The sequence below is a fragment of the Tursiops truncatus genome, chromosome 20 (assembly GCF_011762595.2).
Source record: "Tursiops truncatus isolate mTurTru1 chromosome 20, mTurTru1.mat.Y, whole genome shotgun sequence".
Taxonomy (NCBI): domain Eukaryota; kingdom Metazoa; phylum Chordata; class Mammalia; order Artiodactyla; family Delphinidae; genus Tursiops; species Tursiops truncatus.
The window spans coordinates 14,270,998-14,296,609 of NC_047053.1; the positions used below are offsets into that span (position 1 = coordinate 14,270,998).

The 25,612-nt window shown below is 37.4% G+C and overlaps 1 protein-coding gene across 2 annotated transcripts in view; it reads right to left on the reverse strand.

The window, feature by feature from the left end:
• CPD (carboxypeptidase D) overlaps positions 1-25,612 on the reverse strand; it is a 67,336-nt gene that overhangs the window by 35,724 nt on the left and 6,000 nt on the right. For both annotated transcript variants that reach the window (XM_019926958.3, XM_019926956.3), the window contains exons 2-7: positions 24,990-25,237; positions 5,970-6,112; positions 5,124-5,293; positions 3,340-3,689; positions 2,661-2,852; positions 429-596 (exon numbers count right to left, since the gene is read on the reverse strand). In XM_019926958.3, coding sequence (XP_019782517.2) covers positions 429-596; positions 2,661-2,852; positions 3,340-3,689; positions 5,124-5,293; positions 5,970-6,112; positions 24,990-25,237 — 1,271 coding nt within the window. The remainder of the gene's footprint in view (positions 1-428; positions 597-2,660; positions 2,853-3,339; positions 3,690-5,123; positions 5,294-5,969; positions 6,113-24,989; positions 25,238-25,612) is intronic.

The window sequence follows — 25,612 nt, forward strand, 5'->3', positions numbered from 1 at the left end:
TAGTGTTTAATTTTTATAAATGACAAAGAACATGTTACCAAATTCCCAGTGAGAGGGATAAATATAAAACATTTCTGAGGGATAAATATAAAACACTTGAAGAACTAAGTGAGAAAGAAATGGAGGGAGGGAGAAGGAGGAAAAGGGAAGGAGAGGTGGAGGGTGAGAGACAGAGAAAGAGAGGGAGGCAGGGCAGATGGAAGGAGGGAGAATGGAAGAGTACTGGGAGAGGGGAGGGGTGGGGGAGGAACGGGGAAAACAGCCAGGAAACTGGCTTAAAAAGTAATGAGAAAAGACCTTTATTGTTGTCTGCCATAAAAGCAATAACAGGCTTAAGATAGCCTAAGACTATAAACAGATAAACTTCCACTGGGATCTTCAAATGCTCTCAACAAGAATTAATTAGTGGAATATCAAGTTGCTATTACCTCCATGCAGGTTTGCTGACAGCACAAATGGATAGGCCTTCATCCAGCTCATTACAGCAATAGTTTCTGGTTGGGTAGGATCTGTGATCTGAATGAACTGATCTGGGAAATTTCGGTTCAGGTCAAAGTTGTTGCTGTTATTTCTGCCGACTACACTTATTGAATCTCCTGTATGATAAAAGATTCAAATTTAAGCCATGTTTCATTTATATTTTAATCCAATACATACTACTTCAGCTATCTTAACTCAAAGGTAAGTGTGAACACATCGGGCTTCACTATGATCAAACACACTATGACTGAAACCGAGTAGGACCCTGTGGGGCCTTCCCAGGTTAAAAAAGCCCCTCTGTATCCCATATTTCTTGTTTGTAGAAAAAAGGCTTTAGTCTCCTAGGCCTTCCCTGAGTTCCAAAGAGCAGGTATAAGCAGTTACTAATTAGGGAAGTGAGGAAATTCAGAAGTAAACGAAAAGCAGTTAAGCAAGAAAAGTAATGACAACGATTCCCGATTAAAAACAAGAGTCCTAGTTCTTACTCAAGGGATATACATAACAATCTAACATGTATCCTTGAGTTGTTCTGCAGGATGTAAGACCCCGACCCAGTAGGGGGAGGTGACTATGTGCTGAGCACAAGCATGTAGACCCCAGACTGGTTGGAACCAGAAGGCTGATGATTAAGATTCCCGAAACATCACCCTGCTACCTCCACACCACCAATCAATCAGAAGAAAGCCATGCACCCTGTACCCTCACCCCAAATGTTGCCTTTAAAAATCCTTCCCTGAAAGCCATTGAGAAGTTCAGGTCTTTTGAGCATGAGCTGCCCATTCTCCTTGTTTAGTGCCTGCAGATAAATCCTGTACTTTCCTTCACCACAACCTCATATCAGTACATTGGCTTTGCTCTGCAGCAGGTGAGAGGATCCAAGTTCAGTTGGGTAACGTGATTAAAACACACATCGTTTTTACATTGTACATTAAAAAAAATGTATCTCTTCTAGATCTTCTGAATAGAAACGTAAAACCATTATCCTTTCATTTCTGCCTCTGGTCATACTTTGAGGGGAAAAACGCCAACCATACGAATTATATTAACATATTGCTCATCTGTCAATAATCCACATACAGTGACGTGATCACAATGTTGAGTGGGCATGACTGGCATGAGGGGGGACTCTATTGTACTGGCATACGGGTCGCTAAAACAATGTAAATAAACAGACCAAATGAAAAGAAAAAAGTTGCAGTATGCTCACATTAAAGTGATAACAAAAAGGTAAAGTTAGTCAAGAACATAGTTGGAAGGGAGGAGGAGAAAGGGTTCAACTTAAGCTTATTCCATTTTACTATGGGATGAGAGCCCTATTATTGTCATTATAATGAGAAAATGAATGCAAGTGAATGAAGAAAACCTACCAGAGGACTCACTAGTAGTAAGTAGTTCCATCTTTCAGAAAGGTCTCAAGGGAGGAATGTGGAAGGAATTTGTGAGGCTGACAGAGAATAAGGTCCTTAGCGAAAGAATCTAAATGATATATATAAGGATTAACCTGGTCATTTACTAATCGATTCTCCCAGTGTTCAGTCAGTGAGAGTAATAAACCACGTGGCTGCATATTCATATTGTGGTATCTTTTCTACTCACTGGTATCACTGCCTGGAAGGAATCACAGGCTGGGAAAAGATGGATTCTCACTCTCCTAGTGTTCTGCATAATGTGGCCCATGTAAGAAAGTTGCTCTCCCTGCCCTTACTATAATGCCCTAGGAAAGATGGGCTAGCCCAGAGGAGGCAGAGGAATGGGAAGTCAATAACTTAGCAGGTTTAGATTATACATGCATGGGGAGTAGAAATGGGAGTCAAAACAGAGTCACTGGCTTAAAAAATATTTGGTTTGAGATTTCACTTATGAGATAAAGTTCCCAATACAATAATTTAACAAAAATTACTGTTAAAGTGGAACAATTTGTAAAAATCTTACATTATTTTAGTAAATAAGAGCCATTACCAAAGTGGAGAACTTCATTAAATATAAACTTGATGACATAATTGTTGAATGAACTAGCCTATCTTACAAGAATACAAAAGCTAGAACCAATGATAAATTATAAGTATAAAAATAGGAAGAAATTTCAGGGAAACAACCAGTTCAAATTCTTTTCTATCCCCAAATAATTATGCCATATAATAATTAAAAAGGTTAAGCATTAGTAGACAGCTATTCTTTACCTTCCTGGGCCTTTTCATACCCATCAGGATTCATGGATGGCATCAGGTGAATTCTAGTGTTAAGAACCAAATCTGTTACATCGGGATCTGTTCCAAAGTTCTTACAAAGGTATTCGATGAGGTTCAGTAACAGTTCTCTTCCAACCACTTCATTTCCATGCATATTTCCAATGTACTTAAATTCTGGTTCACCTGAAAATAAAGTAATTACATGGAAGATGTTTTTTCCTCTTCATTAATCCTAGACTCTCTCTACTTTTTCCCCAACACATACAAAGACCCTAAACCAAAGATTTAAGATGTATTTTGGCAAAAGAAACAGGAAAAAGTATCTTATAAAGCAGTCCTTACTAATATATACGTCTGAGCAAGCTCAAAGCATATATACGTATGTGTGTATATATATATAGATATATAGATATATATACATACGTATATATGCCATATAATATGAAAATAAAAGTAGTATTAGCAGAAAGAATCTAATTATGCAGTACGTTAAACTTTGTGCATAATATGGATTATCAAATGGATTTTCTTCTTTTCTAGGAAAAAATTGGTTACGTTTTCTTTGATCCAGTTATACATACAATAGGTGACCTTTCTAGATGAAGCAAAGCAATATAGCACATAGCTCTGAGAAGCAATCTGAAATTATGTGTGAAACTACACCAATTACCTGGTTCATGGACACCTGGATTATCAGATATCTCCATTACATAAAGTTCTCTTGACTCTACCGATTTTCCCAATGAATAAAGCCGGGTGATGTTAGGATATTCATTGGCAAACCTTCTCAAGAAGATTTCCATATCAGGGAAATGGTGGTGGTGAAAGTCCTGTGGCTGAACTGGCTGGTGGGAGGACTGTGTTCCAAGAGGACTATTAGGTATAGCAACCGTGCTAGCAGTTACTACAACCTCAGTTGTGTCAGGGACTACTGAAGCCACAGTTGGCCGAAGGGGAAAATTCACCTTTGTGGCTGGTCCTTCTTTCACTATTATGTTATTAACAGTCAGTGGCATATACCTGAAGAGAAAAATTTGAAAAAGTAGATGGCTTAGAGTTAAATTGAAACAGACAATGCATTAACATTATAAAAGTACAATAGCCTTTTCATACTCTTGCGCTTAGTCTATCGAAAATCAAATCAAATAAAGATAAATGTGTAAATTCAAGACTTTTAGAGTATTATCTCACAAAGAATCCCAGATTAAGTATTTAAAGAACTATTTCTCTTACCATCCTTTCAGGTTCCACACATTAGAATGCTTATAAAAAATTACATTCAGGGGCTTCCCTGGTGGCGCAGTGGTTAAGAATCCGCCTGCCAATGCAGGGGACACGGGTGCGAGCCCTGTCCAAGGAAAATCCCACATGCCAGGGAGCAACAAAGCCCGTGCACCACAACTGCTGAGCCTGTGCTCTAGAGGCAGAGAGGCACAACTACTGAGCCCACGTGCCACAGCTACTGAATGAAGCCTGCGCACCTAGAGCTCGTGCTCCGCAACAAGAGAAGCCACTGCAATGAGAAGCCCGCGGACTGCAACAAAGATTAGCCCCTGCTCGCTGCAACTAGAGAAAGCCTGTGCACAGCAACAAAGACCCAACGCAGCCAAAAATAAATAAATTTATTAAATAAATAATAAAAAAATTACATTCAAAGGAGAGAATATGATGAAAAATGAAGGTCATTAATCCATTGTAACCATTGCTACAATACTCAAAGTAGGGATAAATGATCCAATTCTTTGTAGTGCCTTATCTGATTGACATTCCAACTACTTTACCAAATGGGAAAGTTCAAAATTAAAGGTAATTTATTTCCTAAAGGTAAATCCTTAGCAAAATGAGCTTCCAGAAATGCTCCCAGAGGAGGTGGGGAACCACTCATGTCATGTATTAGAAAGCTGATGGTGAGACAGCTCTTCAAAATGTCTTTCATAGAGCCCTGAGTTTCTTCTACCTTGGTATTCAATTAGCCTTGCAGCAATGCTTTACACAGCTGACCACCAAGCTTTTTTTTTTTTTTTTTGCGGTACGTGTGCCTCTCACTGTTGTGGCCTCTCCCGTTGCAGAGCACAGGCTCCGGACGCGCAGGCTCAGTGGCCATGGCTCACGGGCCCAGCCGCTCCGCGGCATGTGGGATCCTCCTGGACTGGGGCACGAACCTGTGTCCCCTGCATCGGCAGGCGGACTCTCAACCACTGCGCCACCAGGGAAGCCCCATCAAGCTTTTAAAACTGTCCCTCCTCCCAATTTTACAACGATGCTTCATATCCAGTTGTATTGTTAACGTGACAGAAGATCCACCATAGTATTTTCTCGTTATAAAGGGGGAAAAAATCAGAAAACAAGGAAAAACAAAAGCCAGATACAGTAAATAAGATCTCCAAGAGGATATTTCTCTTCTTAGATATAAACGGAAACTTGACATTTTAAGAGTCTAGTTTAAATTCTTACCCAGTTAAAACTGCTGTAATGTTATAAGTTCCAGGAACAAGTAATCGGTGGAAATCACCAAATCTTCCTGTTGTGATATTATGATTAATACCAGCCACTGAGATGGTTGCATTCTCTAAGCCAGCTCCTGTTACTGAATCTTTAACAAATCCTTTAACTCCAATGTGGACCTAAAAAAAACAAGAATCAAAGTAGACTGCTCACAATCAGTTTGGAAGGCAAGAGAAAATAACCTCTCTGCATTGATGCTAGAATTTTTTAAAAATAAGCTTATTCCTCTAGCTCCCTGAAATAGTTTTCAATCTCTCCAAGTTGAAATAAAATATAGACCAAAAAAATTAAATCCTTAAACTTAAGTCATCTGAAATCTAGACTGTAAAATGCTTTTGAAATTCCTTCTTCTCAAAGCCAGACTTCTGCTTTTATCAGCAAGATATAAGTAATCATTTCCGATTTATCCAGTAGTATATTAGCCTGCCTGATATTTAAATTAAACTTATGTCCATGGTTCATATAATGGTAAAGGTTCTCTAGCAAATATGATCGAATGGCATTGTAAGAATCTGCTACTACAAATTTTGCTAATTATTTCAGGTGGTAAAAGTGTTGTAAGACAGTCAAAAGAAGCCCTCCAGAGGAAAAGAGCTGGGGGGAAGGATAACAGAGGCATGGCCAGAATATGTTCTAACAGATTCTAATATAATAATTTCGAAATATAATCTACAATCTTAAATAATAAAAACAGAAAAATAAAGGGTATCTAGAATAAACTGTTGTTCATATACACAAATTTCTCCCTTATTTAATCAATTATTACCATACGCCAACCTTCCATTCAGCTTTTACCTTTTCAATCAATGTGATCAAAGACTCACGATTGTTCTCCCATTCTTGTTGAAGCTGCGAAGCTGGTGGGTACTTGCAACAAGACAGTTCTAATGTGATTTCAAAACAGTTGGCCCATAGATAATTGTAATCTTGCATGCCACCTGAAACATGAAGGAAAAAATAAGTTTATTCTCAGAATTCTACTCTTAAAAAGACCATAGAAATTAAATCAGTCATCTCTGCATGTATAAATTCTCTTTTAATTAAATTGTTTGAAGTTGGAGAAGGCTCTTGAATTATAGAGGACACTAACAAGGAAGGCGAAAGGAATACACCTTGGAAAGGAATATACATAAAGGAAATATATTTGATTGATAGGATAAAGTTATAAAGAGCATGAATATAATTGTTAATAACAATAGCAATAATGATAACCACTCTACATTTGAGTGTTTACTATATGCCAGCTCTGTTCTAGGACCTTTATGTGTATTAACATTTAATCTTTACAAAAACTTTTTGAGGTAGGTATTGCTATTTCACCCATTTTACAGATGTGAGAAGTAAGGCACAGAGAGGTGAAGATTTTTGACAGAATGAACATGAAGAATACTCAAGATCTTAAAGTTATAAATGATATTCACACCAAAGCATTATTAAGGGCTTACTATTCTAACTGTACTCCCTGTATCACAAAGGTGACAAGAAGGGTCTGGATCAAAATGGTAGAGTAGAAAGATCCTGAGCTCAACTCCTCACATAGGCACACTAAAATTACAACTACTTACAGAACAACTACCTCTGAGAACAACCTGAAGAATAACAGAAAAGATTTTCCACAGCTAAAGACATAAGGAAGGAGACACAACAAAATGGGGTGGGTGGGTGGAGATGCAGTCTAGTCAGGGCCCACACCCCTGATGCAACGACGCACAAGCAGGAGGAATATCACAACTGTGACAGTCATCCCTGAGGAGCAAGGAGTCCAAGACCAACACTGAGCTCCCTAGACCAGGGTCCTGAATTAGGAAGACAAGCTTCCAAAATGTCTGGGTTAAAAGCCAGTGGGGCTTATGTTCAGGAGTACCAGAGAGCTGTAGGAAACCAAGACTCTGCTCATAAGGGTACATGCAAAAATACACTTGCTCCAAGTCCCAGCACAGAGGCAACAGTTTGAAAGGCACCTGAATCAGACACACTTGCTGATATTGGATAGCCTCCAGGAGAGGCAGGAGGCAGCTGGGACTCCCCCTGGGGACTGAGATGCTGGCAGCAGCCCATTTTTGTGATCTCATTCTATTATGCTGACACCAGCATTGACAGGCACCATTTTGGAATCCTCTTTCGAGCCTATTAGAGCCAGGGGCCTGCCTCACCCATCAGCATGCCCACAGTGGTCAAACAATGCTGAGCATCACACTCAATCATGCCCGGGCCTGCCCTGACCATCAATGTGCCCAAGCAGTTGGCCCTGCCACAACAGAAAGGCACAAGCAGCCCTCATAGGGAACACCCCTGAAGTGTCTGCCTAGAGGGGAGCAAGCTGCTGGGCCCATAGGACATCTCCAACATAAAGTCACTTCTCCAAGATCGGAAGACATAACAGACCTATTTAATACAAAGAAAATCAACACAGAAAATTAGGCAAAATGAAGAGACAGAGGAATGTGTTCCAAATGAAACAATAAGACAAAACCTCAGAAAAAGACCTAAATGAAATGGAGATAAGCAATCTACCTGATAAAGAGTTAAAGGTAATGATCATAAAGATGCTCACTGAACACAGGAGAAGAATGGATGAACACACTGAAAACTTCAACAGAGTTAGAAAATATAAAAAAGACCAATTAGGGCTAAAGAATACAATAACTAAAATGAAAAACAGGACTTCCCTGGTGTCACAGTGGTTAAGAATCTGCCTGCCAATGCAAGGGACATGGGTTCGATCCCTGGTCTGGGAAGATCTCAGATGCCGAGAAGCAACTAAGCCTGTGCTCCACAACTACTGAGCCTGAGCTCTAGAGCTCGCATGCTGCAACTACTGAGCTGTGTGCTGCAACTACTGAAGCCTGCACACCTAGAGCCTGTGCTCTGCAACAAGAGAAGCCACCGCAATGAGAAGCCTGTGCACCGCAACGAAGAGTAGTCCCCGCTCGCCACAACTAGAGGAAGCCCGCGTGCAGCAACGAAGACCCAATGCAGCCAAAAATAAATAAAATTTAAAATAAATAAATAAATAAATGAATAGAAAGGGACACATGAACTTTTTTAAAAAAATAAAAATAAAATGAAAGATACACTAGAGGGAATCAACAGTAGATTTGATGATACAGAATAATGGATCAGTGATCTGGAAGACAGAGTAGTAAAAATTACCCAAGCTGAACAGGAAAAAAAAAATGAGGATAGTTTAAGTGACTTCTGGGACAACATCAAGCATATTAACATTTGCGTTATAGGGTCCCAGAAGGAGAAGAAAGATAAAAAAAGAAGAGAACTTATACGAAGAAATAGTAGCTGAAAACTTCCCTAACCTGGGGAAGGAAACAGACATCCAGTTCCAGGAAACACAGAGAGTCCCAAACAAGATGAACACAAAGAGGTACACACCAAGACACATATTTAAAATGTCAAAAATTAAATATAAAGAGACTCATAAAAGTATCAAGAGGAAAAACAACTAGTTACATATAAGGAAACTCCCATAAGACTATCAGCTAACTTTTCAGCAGAAGCTTAGCAGGCCACAAGGGAATGGCATGATATACTCAAAGTGCTGAAAACAAAAAATACAACCAAGAATACTCTACGCAGCAAGGTTATCATTCAGAATTGAAGGAGAGATAAAGAGTTTGACAGACAAACAAAAGCTAAAGGAGTTCACCACCAATAAACCAGCCCTTCAAGAAATGTTAAAGGGACTTCTCCAAGCAGAAAAGGCCACAACTAGAAGTAAGAAAATGAATAAAGAAAAAAATCTCAATGGCAAAGACAAACATATAGTAAAAGGTAGTGGATCAACCACTTATAACTCTAGTAGAAAGGTTAAAAGACAAAAGTAGTAAAATCATCTATATCTACAATAAATAGTTATGGGATACACAAAATAAAAAGATATAAAATATGCATCAAAACATAAAACGTGGTGTAGGGGTGGGGGAAGTAAAAATGTAGGGCTTTTAGAATCCCTTCAAACTTAAGAGATCATCATAAAATAGACAGCTATATACAAAGGTCATTATACATGAACCTCAAGGTAACCACAAACCAAAAACTGGTAAGAGATACACAAAAAATAAAGAGAAAGGAATCCAAACATAACACTAAAAATAGTCATCAAATCACAAGGGAAGAGAGACAAGAGAAGGAAGGAACAAAGAACAACTAAAAAAACCCAGAGAAACAATTAACAAAATGGCAATAAGTATATACCTATCAATTATTACTTTAAATGTAAATGGACTAAATGCTCCAATCAAAAGACACAGGATGGCTGAATGGATAAAAAAATAAGACCCATATAAGAGACTCACTTCAAATCTAAAGACACACACAGACTGAAAGTAAAGAGATGGAAAAAGATATTCCACTCAAATGGAAATGAAAAGAAAGCTGAGGGAGGAATACTTATATCAGACAAAATAAACTTTACAACAAAGACTGTAACAAGAGACGGAAAAGGGAATGTCGTAATGATAAAGGGATCAAGCCAACAAGAGCACATGACACTTGTACATATCTGTGTGTCCGACACAGAAGAACTTAAATACATATAGAGAGCAAATATTAACAGACATACAAAGAGAAAGACAGAACACAATAGTAGTAGGGAACTTTAACACATTTTCATAAATAGATAGATCATCCAAACAGAAAAATCAATAAGGAAATACTGGCCTTAAACAACACATTAGACCAGCTTGACTTAATAAATATATACAGAATAGTCCATCCCAAAACAGCAGAATATACATTCTTTTCAAATGCACATAGAACATTCTCCAAAATAGATGACATGCTAGGCCACAAAACAAGTCTCAATAAATTTAAGAAAACTGAAATCATATTAAGCATTCTTTTCTGATCACAATAATTAGAAATCAATTACAATAAGAAAAATGGGAAAAACACAACCATGTGGAGGCTAAACAACATGCAACTAAACAACCAATGGGTCAATGAAGAAATCAAAGGGGAAATAAATAAATACCTTGACACAAATAAAAAAGAGACGGCCCAAATAAATAAAATCAGAAATGAAAGAGAAGTTACAACTGACACCACAGAAATACAAAGGATCATAAGAGATTACCATGAAATATTCTATGCCAACAAATTGGACAACCTAGCAGAAATGGATAAATTCCTAGAAACATACAATCTTCCAAGAATGAATCAGGAAGAAATGGAAAATATGAACAGACTGATTACCAATAATAAAATTGAATCAGTAATCAAAAAACTCCCAACAAACAAAAGTCCAGGGCCAGACAGCTTCACAGCTGAATTCTACCAAACATTTAAAAAAGAGTTAATACTTATCCTCCTCACACTATTCCAAAAAGTTGAAGAGGAAGAATCACTACCAAATTTGTTCTACAAGGCCAGCATTACCCTGGTACCAAAACCAGACAAAGACACTACAGAAAAAGAATATATCCCTGATGTACACAGATGCAAAAATCTTCATTTGTTACAACTGGTGAACCTACATCAACACATCATTACCACCCAAAGTCCATAGTTTACATTAGGGTTCATTCTCGGTGTTGTATATGCTATGAGTTTTGACAAATGTATAATGACATGTTTCCCCATTATAGTATCATACACAGTGGTTTCACTGCCCTAAAAATCCTCTATGCTCCACCTATTCATCCCAACCTCCTCCCTAACCCCTGGCAACCACTGATCTTTTTACTATCTCCATATCGTTTTGCCTTTTCCAGAGTGTCATATAGTTGGAATCATATAGTATGTAGCCTTTCCAGATTGGTTTCTTTCATTTAGTAATAGGTATTCAAGGTTGCTCTGCGTCTTTTTTTTTTTTTTTTGGGCTGCGCAGCTTGTGGGATCTTAGCTCCCTAACCAGGGATAGAAACTGGGCCCCCTGCAGTGGAAGTGCAGAGTCCTAACCACTGGACTGCCAGGGAATTCCCTCCTCCATGTCTTTTCATGGCTTGATAGCTCATTTCCTCTTAGTGCTGAATAATAGGCCTTTGTCTGATGTACCACAGTTTATTTTACCCATTCACCTACTGAAGGACATCTTGGTTGCTTCCAAGTTCTGACAATTATGAATAAAGTTTACTATAAACATCTATGTGCAGGTTTTTGTGAGAACGTAAGTTTTCAACTCCTTTGGTTAAATACCAAGGAGCAAAATTGCTGGGTTGTATGATTAGAGTATGTTTAGTTTTGTAAGAAACCACCAGACTATCTTCCAAAATGGCTGTACCATTTTGCATTCCCACCAATAATGAATGAGAGTTCCTGTTGTTCTACATCTTCACAAGCATTTGCTGTTGTCAGGGTTCTGGATTTTAGCCTTTCTGATAGGTGTGTAGTGGTAACTTGTTTTAATTTGCATTTCCCTGATGACATATGACGTGGAGCATATTTTCATGTTCATTTGCCATCTGTCTAACTTTGTTGGTGAGATGTCTGTTAAGGTCTTTGGCCCATTTTTTAATGCAGTTGTTGTTTTCTTTTTTTTTTTTTTTTTGTGATACGCGCGCCTCCCACTCTTGTGGCCTCTCCCGTTGCGGAGCACAGGCTCCGGACGCGCAGGCTCAGCGGCCATGGCTCACGGGTCCAGCCGCTCCGCGGCATGTGGGATCTTCCCGGACGGGGGCACGAACCCGTGTCCCCTGCATCGGCAGGCGGACTCTCAACCACTGCGCCACCAGGGAAGCCCCAGTTGTTGTTTTCTTAGTATTGAGGCTTAAGAGTTTTTTATATATTTTGGATAACAGTCCTTTATCAGATGTGATTGCCTTCTTTTTTAGGCTGAATAATATTCCTTTGTATGTATATACCAAATTTTCTTTATCCATTCATCTGTCAATGAATATTTAGGTTGCTTCTTGGCAATTGTGACTAACACTGCAATGAACATGGGTGTACAAATATCTTTTCAAGATCTTGTTTTCAATTCTGTTGTATTTACACCCGGAAGTGAGATTGTTGAATCATATGGTAATTCTATTCTTAACTTTTTGAGGAAGCTCCATACTGTTTTCCATAGCAACTGCACTATTTTATATTCCTACCAACTGTGCAAAGTTGTGCAACTGCACTATTTTATATTCCTACTAACTGTGCAAACTCCACATCCCCATCAACACCTGCTATTTTGGTATTTTTGATAGTGGTCATCCTCAGAGGTATAAGGTGATATCTCATTGTGGTTTTGATTTGTTTTTCCCTGATCATTAATGATATTAAGCATCTTTTCATATGTCTGTTGGCCATTTATATGTTTTTTGAAGAAATGTCTATTCAAGTCCTTTGCCCGTTTATTAATCAGATTACTTGTTGAGTTGTAGGAGTTCTTTATATATTCTGAATATTAACCCCTTATCTGATATATGGTTTGCAAATATTCTCAGTAGGCTGCCTTTTCACTCTGTTGATTGTCTCCCTTGCTGCACAGAACACTGAAGGGTTTTGAGCAGAGGTGTGATATAATCTGAACAGCCTTTTTTAAAGATCATTCTGACTGCTGAGTGAAAAATGACTATAGGGAAACGAAAAGGAAAGCAGGAAGATGAATTAGAAGAGAATGATGGATTTGACTAGGTTGCTGGTAATGGACATAAAGCAGAGAGATTTGGATGTAGAAAGGACTTGTTTAAAAGGAATCAAGGATGATGTCTAGATTTTTGGCTTGAGAAACTAGGGAGACAGTGTTATTAGTGTCATTAACTGAGAGGATGAAGGAGAACAAAGGAAACAGATATGGCATGCCTAAGGCTCTGTCTTTGATCCTCTTCTCTTTCTTCACTTATGCCCTTGGTGTCTCATGCAGCCCCATGGGGTTTAAATATTATCTACCAGCTGACAACTCTCAAATTTCTATGTCCAGCCTACACCTCGTTCCCAGAATCCAGACTTGTCCATCCAATTGCCTATTCAATATCTCTACTTGGATATCACAAACCTAACATATTCTCATATTCCCTAAACCAGTCTCTCCCATGATGGTCAATGGCACTAGAAGAATTTAGTTGCTCAGGCCCAAAGCTCTGGAGTCACATCCCACATCTAAAGCATCAGGAAATCGTGCTAGTTCTAACTTCAAAATATATCCAGAATCCCAAGATTTCTCCTCACCTCTACTGCTGCTGCCCTGATACAAGCCACAATTGTTTCTCCACCTGGATTTCTGCAATCACTCTTAATAGGTCTCCCTGTCCCTGCCCTAGCCGTTCTATGTTCTTTCCTCAACAGAGATGCCAGAGAAATTCTGCTAAAATGTAAGTCGGATGTTATTCCCCTATACGATGACTCTCTATTTCACTCAGACTAAGAGCCAAAGCCTAAGCCTCTGCATGATTTGTCCACCACCACTCCCCTTCCCTCTCTAACCTCCTTTTATACTCTCCCCATCACTGGCTGTGCACCAGCCACACTGGCCTCCCCGCCGTTCACCGGATACACTAGGTACCTCCTGACTTTGGGTCTTTGTTCTAGCTGTTTCCTTTGCCTGGTATGCTCTTCCCCCACATATCACTACTTGACTAACGCCTTCCCCTCACCTTCAGCTCTTTGCTCCAATTTCAACTTGACAATTAGGCTCACCTTGATCTCCCCACTTAAAAGTTGCTACTTACTTCTCCCCATCGCTGTCCCCAAGCCCATCTCACCAGCACTCTCACCCTTTTCTACTTTTTTCTTTTTTTTCTACGGTACCTAACAATTTACCTATTATGTTTCTTATTTACTGCCTGTTCCTCCTTGCTAGATTATAAGCAACACAAGGGCAGAATATTTGTTATGCTCATTGATGGATATTCCAAGCACAAGAACAGTACCAGGCACATCGTATTCCTTCAGTAAATATTTGTTGAAGGAATGAAAGTAAGTAGGCTGGATCAGTGGGAAGTTAAGACTTCTGTTTTGAATGCATTAAATTTGAGATTCCCATTGACCATCCATGTGGAGATGTCAAATAGACTTTGTCTTCGTAAAATATATGTGCAGGTTTACCACTACCACAAGCCCAGTAACTTTGTCTTAACCTTTTTTCTTAGAAGGCAAGCTATCCATCTTTTGGTTTTCTCTTATCTTCCAGCATCTTGGCACTTACTTTGGGTCTGGAAGAAAAATGGTGAGATGCTGATTTTCACATCCCTACCAGTCATATTTCGTCATTAAGTGACGTAAGTCACCTTCAGTCATTGTTGACCTCTGATCATCTTTGGTAACTCTGACTCACATGTACACATGTGAACATACATATGTTATTCATTGTATATCATATTTATTAATCGCCAATATTTACTACTGTATTGGTCACAGTACAATGGTCATTGTAAATCATTAAACTAAGATTATAGGGATTTATAAATAGGAGACATATTTCCATTCAGAGTTTAGAGTCTTGGTGAGGAAAAGAAACACAGAACACATACAAATAATTTCAGAGCAATACAAATGTGAACCAATCTATTTTTCTGCATATATAAAAGTTAATAGAAAAAAAAATCTTCCCATTTACGGAAAAAAAAACTTAATAGCTGAATTAAATTGCAAACACAGTCAACTCACGCTTTAATTATGTCAGAATGCAGTGAAGTAGACTACTTATAATACTATAATCACCAGGCTTGAGTCCTAGCATTCTTTTGTCTACCCCTTAATTGTCTTACTTCAGCAATAATTTAAGAAATACTAGCTAACAGCAACAAGAAGACAAAGCTTACAATCATATTTTAGAGTGTTATCTAATCATCTTTTTAGATGTAACTTTAATAGGACTGTAACTAGCCAGCTCCAATCAATAACACATACAAACATATGCCCAGGGTAAGGGGCGGGGAGGAAGGACAGAAGTCTTTTAAAAATATGACCTAATTCTCAGAGAAGAAACTACATTCAGTGGCCTCTGGTCCTACAGATCACATTTTATATAAATAATGATTTTGTAGCATATAACTTACGAACAATCTAAAACTAAAGGTCTGGGCTTCCTGGTGGCGCAGTGGTTGAGAGTCTGCCTGCCGATGCAGGGGACACGGGTTCATGCCCCGATCCGGGAGGATCCCACATGCCGCGGAGCGGCTGGGCCCGTGAGCCATGGCCGCTGAGCCTGCGCGTCCGGAGCCTGTGCTCCGCAACGGCAGAGGCCACAACAGTGAGAGGCCCGCGTACCGCAAAAAAAAAAACTTTTCAAAATCATCTAAAAAACTGGAAACAAATGGGATATTAACTGAGTTATGAATAATTTAAGATTTTTTTTCAAGATGCCACAAATAGGCATTATTTGCCATCTGTATTAAACTTCACATTATTTTTCCAATACTAAATGTCAAAGACTGTATAAGTAATCTTAGCTAAGTAGCTGGTCCAGATCCGTTGTCTTGATTTTTTCCTTAACAGAAAACCTACTTATGCAAAGCTAGAGCTAGAGTTCACTGTCACAGAGAACACTGATCTGCAGATAGGCCTGACATTTCTGACAGCTGCAGCTACTACCAGATTCAGTTTATTTTTTTAAGCTGGCATGTTATGTGGCTCAACATAGACTAAAGGATAAAATGTCTGATTTCAGAACATTATCCAGTCAAAGAAAATTTTAATTTTGGGAATGAAACATTCACCATAGGCATATCTCAAAGCAATATAGCACTTTATTAACAGTATAAAGGATCTGCTATTTATCCTACTCATTAACAATCATAAATAATCAAGCCTCTAAAATCCATTAGTCTCTTACTGGGCTATCTAAACCAATGACCTTCAAACTTTTTTATTCATAGGAAAATAATCTTGAAAAATTATGCAACATTTCACACATTCTAAAGTTGGTACCTAAAAGTTTTGATTTTAAATTTAAATAGTAACAATGTAATTTCTTGCATAATGTAAATTTTTATTTTTTAAATAAAGCCTTTACATTGTTATTTTAGATGTATTCAAATAAATAAAAATACTACAGAGATTTGATTCCTAGAATCATCTTTTAAAACTTGCATGAACACTCTTCTTCAACAGGAGGAATTTTATAGCTTTCTTTTGTAAAAGAAACTTGAACTTTTATTTCCATTCCACTTGCTCCACAGATTGTTATTCAAATGGGACATACTTTTTTTTTTTAATAGATCTTTATTGGAGTATAATTGCTTTGCAATGCTGTGTTAGTTTCTGTAGCACAACAATGCGAATCAGCCATATGAATACACGTGTCCCCATATCCCCTCCCTCTTAAGCCTCCCTCCCATCCTCCCTATCCCACCCCTCTAGGTCATTGCAAAGCACCAAGCCGATCTCCTTGTGCTATGCTGCTGCTTCAAATGGGATATACTTTTATGCTTGAAAGTCCCTCATTGATCATCCTATAATACTTCAATCTATAATATGTATGTATGCATATTTAAATTTCTCTTAATTTCCAATGACATTAATGCCCTATTAAATTTTTGTCTTCTAGATTGAATTACTGGGACTTCCCTGGTAGTCCAGTGGTTAAGACTTCGCCTTCCAGTGCAGGGGGTATACCTGGTCGGGGAGTTAACTAAGATCTCACATGCCCCGAGGCCAAAAAACCAAAACATAAAACAGAATCAATACTGTAACAAGTTCAATACAGACTTTAAAAATGGTCCACATCAAAAAAAACTTTATAGATTGAAGTATGACAATAACTACTGGTATACAATTTATCAATAAAGGCATAGTTTTATTATCAATTTCAATAAATAATAAACCTAACAGGTAATAATTACTGAAAATATATCTTTTCATGAGACGTTTCAGTGATGCTTTTATGATACCATTAAAGTAATCACCAAATTGTCCCTTTTGTTTTTGGTGCACTTTGTAAAACCCTGAGTTAACATATCATAGTGTCATTCAGATGGATAGAAAAAAATAGGCCTATCTTCAGTCAAGTGGAAGAAGAGGATATGAGATTGAACCTCAGCAGCCAGTATCTTTCTCAGGCATGGAAGATCTGGAAATTTATTTCCTTAAAGTTATCCAAACTAACTGGTCTCTTCCTCCTCCCCATACACACCCAGCTTGAAAACCACTGATTTAGACTATTTCCTCTACTCCCAAGGGAAACTGGCAAAGAAAGACGAAAGGTATATATTTTGGTTTTAAGCCTACCTACCAATCTAATTTTTCTATACTCAGAAAATATTGAACGCAATGTATTGTGAAAGCTATGATGTTTTCATTCCTTTACCAATATTAAAGAATAAGACTAAAAGTGTAATCACTAGGAATCTGTCCAGCACTACAACAAATTGTGATCAATACTAATTGTTATGGGTGGCTAAATCTTCTGATCAAAGAATCTATTCATACCCATTCAACTCCTTCAATCCATGTGTCTCACAACTAATCTTCGTATGCCTGAAGATACTCAATTCATCTTTATCATGGAACCAATCCCTATTACTGTTTTCACTAGAGAGATCTAGCTTTAAGGAAGTGGAGGGTATTTAAATAAATTCAACCATTCATTCAAAGATGGTGCACTAACAACTCACTCTTATGCCTCATGCAGAAAGCCAATGGAAAAAAAATATAACCAATGCTACAATGTTAAGACTTGAACAGAGCAAGTTTTTTTTTTAACTTGCCTCAGTAGGCCAACTATAAAGTATCAAACTGTATGACACAAGAACCCCATAAACCTTTTACAGAAAAAAAAAAAATGCAATGTATTTTTTTCATTAGGAAAAGCATTTTAGCATGCAGGAATATAGATAGGCAAATTCTATTCTATATTTAAATTTGGAGCTTACTGTTATTTCTTTAATAAAACTACTTCAAGCTGGGATGAAGTGAGAGAGTGGCATGGACATATATATACTACCAAATGTAAAATAGATAGCTAGTGAGAAGCAGCTGCATAGCACAGGGAGATCAGCTCGGTGCTCTGTGACCACCTAGAGGGGTGGGATAGGGAGGGTGGGAAGGAGACGCAAAAGGGAGGAGATATGGGGATATATGTATATGTATAGCTGATTCACTTTACCATACAGCAGAAACTAACACACCATTGTAAAGCAATTATACTCCAATAAAGATGTTAAAAAAAAAAGAATGTGGTGGAATAAAATTTAAAAAAAAAAAAAACTACTTCAAGGGATAGTGAAAAGTTCTCACAACTTTGACTTCTGTGAACAATTTATTTATAAATAAGTGGGTTATTAAATGATAATTTTGCACTCCTTGAGATATTTTTAAAAGCTAATGAGTATGATGGTCATAAAAAATTTTAAGTGGAAGATCTGCATTAAATGAATGGAAAAAACAGAGATTGCCCTTGAAAGAATTTTTCCCATATTCCTGGTCTTTAAATTCAAGTTTGCTTTCACCAAATCTTAACTGAACTTGGTCTTCATATTCTGAACAACTTATCTTATGAAAATCTATTTCCTTCACCACTCCCACTGAATATACATTTGCTAATGATATGATTCTACAAAGTTAAACTACATTACACAGTCCTGTATCTGTTTTCAGTTTTGTCTAACTTGGTCAACACTCTCTCTCAGGCAGGTCTTTGAACTGTATTTTCCTCTGGTTTTTTTGTTGTTGCTGTTGTTTTTAAGTACTTTCCTATTTTCTACCACCTGTATTTAAAAAAAAAAAAAAAAGCACATCTAATTTTTAGACTTTGGATCTGAAGATTTAGGAGCCATATCCTAAAACAGTGTTTGGTTCTCAACCTTGATGAAAGTATACTATTACATTACAAAATATACAAGCACACTGCTCCTAAAGGTTAGATTTTTATATGAGGCTATACTTCAGTTTACTAAAACAAACTTATGACTCAAGCAGAAGAAAAAATTCCGTTTGAGTATCATTTTAAGTTTTTGCTTTCCTTTTAAATGAGGTGGCACTCAGATAAAAGAGAGAAAGAGAGAAAGGAAGAAAGATTCAAGTAGCTCCTTAATGTACAAGATCAGATAAAACCAAAAGCCCTTTATTAATGCACATTTGATTATCAATAGTATTCTTAAAATATCAACAGGCTGAGAATATCTAAACTGTTGGCATTCCTTAAAGAAAACATCCCAGTACAAAATGCCAGAAGTACATTCACTTTGGAGATGAAAAAGCACCCATCTGTTCATATATATATATTTTTTCCCCCTAGTTGAATTTCTTGCTCCAAGCAATTAAATGATGCTAGGAAACAATATCAATTCAATTTTCAAAATCAGGCACACTGCCATATGCTTTCCACATATCTCATAATGCCTAAATCTCTTTATAACCTTGACCTCTTTCCCAAGTTCCAGAGCCTATCTCACAACTGTACATCAAGTATTTATAACTAGTACATCCAGTACCACCTCACCTCCAATTTTCACTCCTCTCACATCTAAAGAGAAAACACACACACACAAACACACCCCTTCCAATTAGTTTTTTCCCATTTCCATTATCATTCTTACTTATCCAGGCTCAAAATCTCCAAGTTATATCTTTAATTAAGTCTTTCTTTGCCTTGACACTCTGTTTTACTATCTAACTGACGGTCAGTTCTGCAACTTTTCTTGCACAATTTCTTATATATCTCATACTCCCTTTTCATTCCCATGGCATCCCTCTAGATAAATCCCATATCTCCAAAAAAAGACCTTACTCCAAATAACCGTAAAAACCTCCCTAGTCTCACTTCCTGTAGGACCCTTTCCCTGCCAATACATTTTGTATAAAGATAACTACAAAATGCATAGCACCACACTGTCCTTATCAAAGAATTCACACTCTGGCAGGAGACACAAAAAACTAACGACATAAGTAGATAAGCATTACACTGATGTTAAACAAAATGTTCTAGGAAGGTAAGAGTGACAGTTACTACAGGGGAAGTTTTCAGAGAAGGTTACAGCTGAACTGGAGAAAAGCATTTCAGACAGAGAATAGCCTAGTATGTGAAGGTTCACATTTTGCAGGAAGGACAAGTCATTCAGTGGTAGGTGAAAAGAAGGAGAGAAGACTAGAAATGTAGGCTTGAGTCAGACTGTGAAAAGTTTAGACTTGCTCCAATTAAAATGTGAAACAAGCAAAGATATAAGAATGCTTTAAGTTTTAGTGTGTTTGCTAGTTTGCTTTTAATATGTAATTTTTAAAACAAAAATTAACACAAGCACTAATAGAACTAGACACATCTACCTTAAGTGTGACCAATGGTAAATCACTTATCATATACACTTTGGATTAGTAAACAGACTCTGCAGGAAAATTAGATATGAGGACAGTATTTTGTACATGTTCATTAGGTCAGATTGGTTTATGTTATTTAAATCCTCTGTGTCCTTACTGATATTTTTGTCTTCATGATCTAACAATTACTGAGAAAGGCATGTTTAAAATCTCCTACTGTATTTATGGATTTGTCTATTTCTTAATACCAGATATTATATTTCTTCAGTTCTGTACCATCCATTTGATTTTTTTTTATTTTATATAGATTCCAATTTCCTGGTGTCATAAGAATTACAACATAATGCCCTATTTAATGACACAGAAAATGCTGCACAAGAATAAGCTTTTCAGTCCATTTTTGGACCAAATCTAACTAACCTTTTATGTTGTTCAAAACAGTTTGGTAATTATTTTCCCCAGGCTCTTTCCTTTCTGTCAGCAATCTACTTAAAGCCAAACATACCTCAGTATTTAAGAGCACATCAGTGCTACTCAGTCTGACCTCCACTTTACGCAGAGAAGGGCTGCCCACATGATCAAAGGAGTTTAAAGTCGCACCAAAAATCCTGAATTAGTTACAGATATGTTATCTGGTCACATTTCATAGCTCTCTTCTCTTTCTAGGTGGTTACTTGCCCTTTTAAAAATTTCTGTAAGTTGGAAGAGGGCAATTCTTAAAAGTTGACTGAAACTATAATTCAGTTTCATTAGGTTTGCTTTGGAATAAACATATTAAACCATCAGATGATTTTTATAATGTCTTCAAAACCATGAAGAAAGAAAATAATAAAGAATGGTAAACAAAAGGCATACAAATCAGCACACTGTGGTTAAAAAAAAAAAAAAAAAAAAATAGAAGAAGGCCTGCCCCGTGAATAAGTTCAGCTTAGGCTCTCACAGTAACAGGCTTTAGCAGAGGAGCACGACTGTTCACAGGCCTTATTAGGATAGTCATTCCCCAGATGGATCCTGAGGTTTGAGAGACATGTTGAGAGAAGCAAGGCCACCCACGTAGGCAGCTAGATATGCTGAATCAACCCTGGCAATGAAGGTGAAGGTGGTGGGGGCAAAATTACCTCACATCCCCCATTACTAATACACTATCTGATCCCTGAGAGCAGGAATTGTTTCTGTTTTGCTCACACTGTACCCCATCACTTAATATAGTGTATGGGATGTGGCAAGTGCTCAGTAAATATTTGCTAGGTTAATAAATGATTCCGCACCAGTTATTTCTTCTCTAAGGCCTTGATTTCCTATAAAGCAGAAGGGTTGGACTAGATCAATATATTCATTTTCAGCTCTAAACTTCTTTGAGTTAGAATTTTTAAATACATCACATAAATGTCAGTTAAGTTATTCCAGGACATCCGGGTCTGAATATACGCCTAGTCACAAGGTTTCACAACATCTTATCGCAGTCCAGTATAAGACAAACAATGAATTTACCCTGTTGAAACTACTGAAACTTAATACTTATGTTTCATGGGTGCACATATATGTTGAAATTTATGAAATTGTACACTTTAAATGTGTCCAGTTTATTGTATGTCCATTATACCTTGATAAAGCTATTAAAACACACACAAAAGAAACTACCGAAACTGCTCAATATTGCTAAGGCAGTAAAAGATATAAGCTACCTATTGTAGAAATAAAATATGCCTGACCATCCAGCTGAAACAGGAGAGAAGTAGATGCTCATAAAAACAATAATAATGGCAACGGCAAAATTTAGCTCCTTTAGATGTCTGAAGACTCAGAAAAACCCGTTGCCTGGCTTAACCAAGTAATCTTACTATGAAGGAAGCACACTTACTTTTTAAATAGTATAACATATATTTACCTTCCTTAATTATTTGTCAATTAGAAACTACTTTCTAACCTTTTACAACTTTCTCCAAAAATGAAAGTTTAATTATTTTTTAGTCCATTATTTTAAATAGTATCTCAAATAATGAAGCAACTTGACTACATCACAAAACCACTAGTTCATGAAATCAGGTTTTATTATATATACTTGCTAAAGGGAATTCCCTGGTGATCCAGTGGCTAAAACTCTGTGCTTTCACTGCGGACGGCGTGAGTTCAATCCCTGGTCGGGGAACTAAGATCCCAAAAAAAAAAAAAAAAAAAAAAAAAAGAAAGAAAGAAAGAAAAAATAGAAATATATTTGCTAAAGATTGAAATGAGATTAAACATTAAAGTACGTCCTTTATCTTTAAAATTTTTTAATGGTTTTCAAACCACTTCTAATTGTTCCGGGCAGAAAGTCTGGCTTCTAAATATTTCAAAGCCCTTTCTAAATAGTTCAAATCACTAGTTATATATAAGAAACACTGGTAGAAACTATACGGGAATAAGAAGACTCTAGAAAGTATCAAGTCCTCAAACTTAGCACCCAATTTGTGTACACTTGGCTTGACATAAGAAGTCAAAGAGTTATTCAAATATTTATATGAAGGCACATGAAGAGAAACGTCGTAACATACTTTATAATGTGACTAACTGCCAACAACAAGGTAAGGGGAAATCTAAGGCATTCACCGTGGGCAGATTCTAAGAAGAGAAAAAAGTTTATACTGATGACTTTTCCATAGAGTGACTTGTTCCTTCTGATTACTCTTAATTAAATTGTCTAAGCCTGGGCATAAAAATGAAAAAGTCATTATTCAAAGGATACCAAAAGTTTAAAAAGAACAATAGCTGTTTTTGTAACATTTAAAAGAAAAGGTAAACAATTCAAGCTTACTTTAACATAAACATACCATTTCATGAGAAATTGCTGGTGGATATGTAAAGTAGTACAGCCACTGTGTAAAAAGCTAAATACAGAATTACCATATGACCCAGCAATTCCACTCCTGAGTATTTGAAAAGATTTGAAAACAAGGACTCAAGTAGATACTTGTACACCAACATTCATAGCAGCATTATTCATAGTAGCTAAAAGGTGGAAACAACGGATGACTGGATAAATGAAATGTAGTATATACATACAATGGAATACTTCTCAGCCATAAAAAGAAATGAAGTTCTGATACATGCTGCAAAATGGATGGACCCTGAAAACGTTATGCTAAGTGAAATGAGCCAGATGTAGAAGGACAAATATATTAACTCTAGTTATATGAAATACCTAAAGTAGGCAAATTCACAGAGATAAAAAGGAGATTAGAAGTTACCAGTGGCTGGGGGTGGGGTGGGGTGGGGGCGGTGGGAAATGAGTGGGGAATAGGGAGTTTTTGCTTAATGGTTACAGAGTTTCTGTCTGGTATTTTTAAAGTTTTGTAAGTAGACGGTAGTGATACAGACGTACAACATTGTGAATATAATTAATACCACTTAATTCTACATTTAAAAATGGTTAAGGGCTTCCCTGGTGGCGCAGTGGTTGAGAGTCCGCCTGCCGATGCAGGGGACGCGGGTTCGGGTGCCCCGGTCCGGGAAGATCCCACATGCCGCGGAGCGGCTAGGCCCGTGAGCCATGGCGGCTGAGCCTGCGCGTCTGGAGCCTGTGCTCCGCAATGGGAGAGGCCACAGCAGTGAGAGGCCCGCGTACCGCAAAAAAAAAAAAAAGGTTAAAAATGTCAAATTTTATGATATATTTTTTTCAACCACAATTTTTAAAAAACAGCATTCCACAATCATCCCACATATTAAAATACAAAGGGAAAATGTGCCTTTATGTAAAATGGAGAGAAGTGGTGGTCATCACATTAACCAAGCTGCCCAACTTGGCCACTTGCAGCCTCACTTTATGTGCCTCCTGATGGGACTGATATAATGATCTTGCTGGAAATTCTGACCTGATAATCTTATCAGGAAGAAAGCAGCAAATCTAGAATATGGGACGTTCTGTAGGACAACTGGCCTGGACACTTCAGAAGTTTCACCATCATTAAGAAAAGAGACTGTTGATATGACTGTTCTAGATGGGGGAAACTAAAAAAACACAAGAGCCAAATGCAATGCTGGGACCTTGACTGCATCTGATCTGGAAGAAAAGGAGCTATAAGAGATATCTGGGGGATAATAGAGGAATTTTGAGTTATGAACAGCACGTGCGATGATAGTACTGAATTACTGTTGATTTCTCAGTTACAATAATGGTACATGGGTTATACAAGAGAATGTCCTTGTACTTAGGAAATACATGCTTGGGAGGTATTTACAGGTGAAGTGTCATAAAATCTGCAACCTACTTTTGGATCATTTGGCAAAAGAGTGTGTGTGTGTGTGTGTGTGTGTGTGCGCATACACGTGAGAGGGGTTAGGAGGGGGAACATTTGGGGTAAGATAACAGTTGGTGAATTTAAATGAAGGATATACAGGTGTTCATGTAGTTTTCTTTCAATTTTACTGTGGGTTTGAAATTTTCAAAATTAAAAAACAAAAGATTAAAAAAATCAGAATTCAGACTTCCCCAGTGGTCCAGTGGTTAAGACTCTGCGTTTCTAATGCAGGGGGCACAGGTTTGATCCCTGGTCAGGGAACTAAGATCCCACATGCTGGGCAGCATGGCCAAAAAAAAAAAAAAAATCAGAATTCCTCGAAATTTCCTCTTTCCACCAGAGTATACTTAGGAATGCTAAATGTACACAGGGGGAAATACAGCATATTCAGGGCTTTACGTACCTTCCACATCATACCAATGCGCACCATTTGTGATCCCATCTTTGAAAGTCTCATCTTCATCTCCAGGACAATGAGGGGCACCAGTTTTCATTATGGGGTGGTTTGAAGCATAGGCTTTTGCCAAGTATTTAAATACTTCATCATCTGAGGTTTTGCTATATATTCCAGTAGCCTTATGTTCTGGAGAATCATCAAAAGGATAGCTTGCTACCACCGAGCCACCATGCAGATTTCCAGAAAGCACAAACCTTTGAAAACATAACCAAATCACATATCATTTTTTAAAGGGAACAGAAAACATATATTTTAAAATTCTACATCTTTTATAAATGAACTTAGATATTCCTCTTGACACCTAGAAGACAACTCTATCAGCTGTTAGACTAACAACAATAAAAAAAAAAGAAAATGGAAAGAAAGTATTATTAACTCAATAAATTTCAAACAGTTTTTACAGTCCAAGTTAACTTCAAATAACTTTAAATAATTTCCCCATCACTGAAAAAAATAGCTGAATAACACAGTGTAAATTAATGTTTCAGGAGACGTCTTATTCAGGGAACTGTAAAATCATGTATTAAGTTGAACAATATGAACTTGCCACTATTCAACCATGTCTTGAC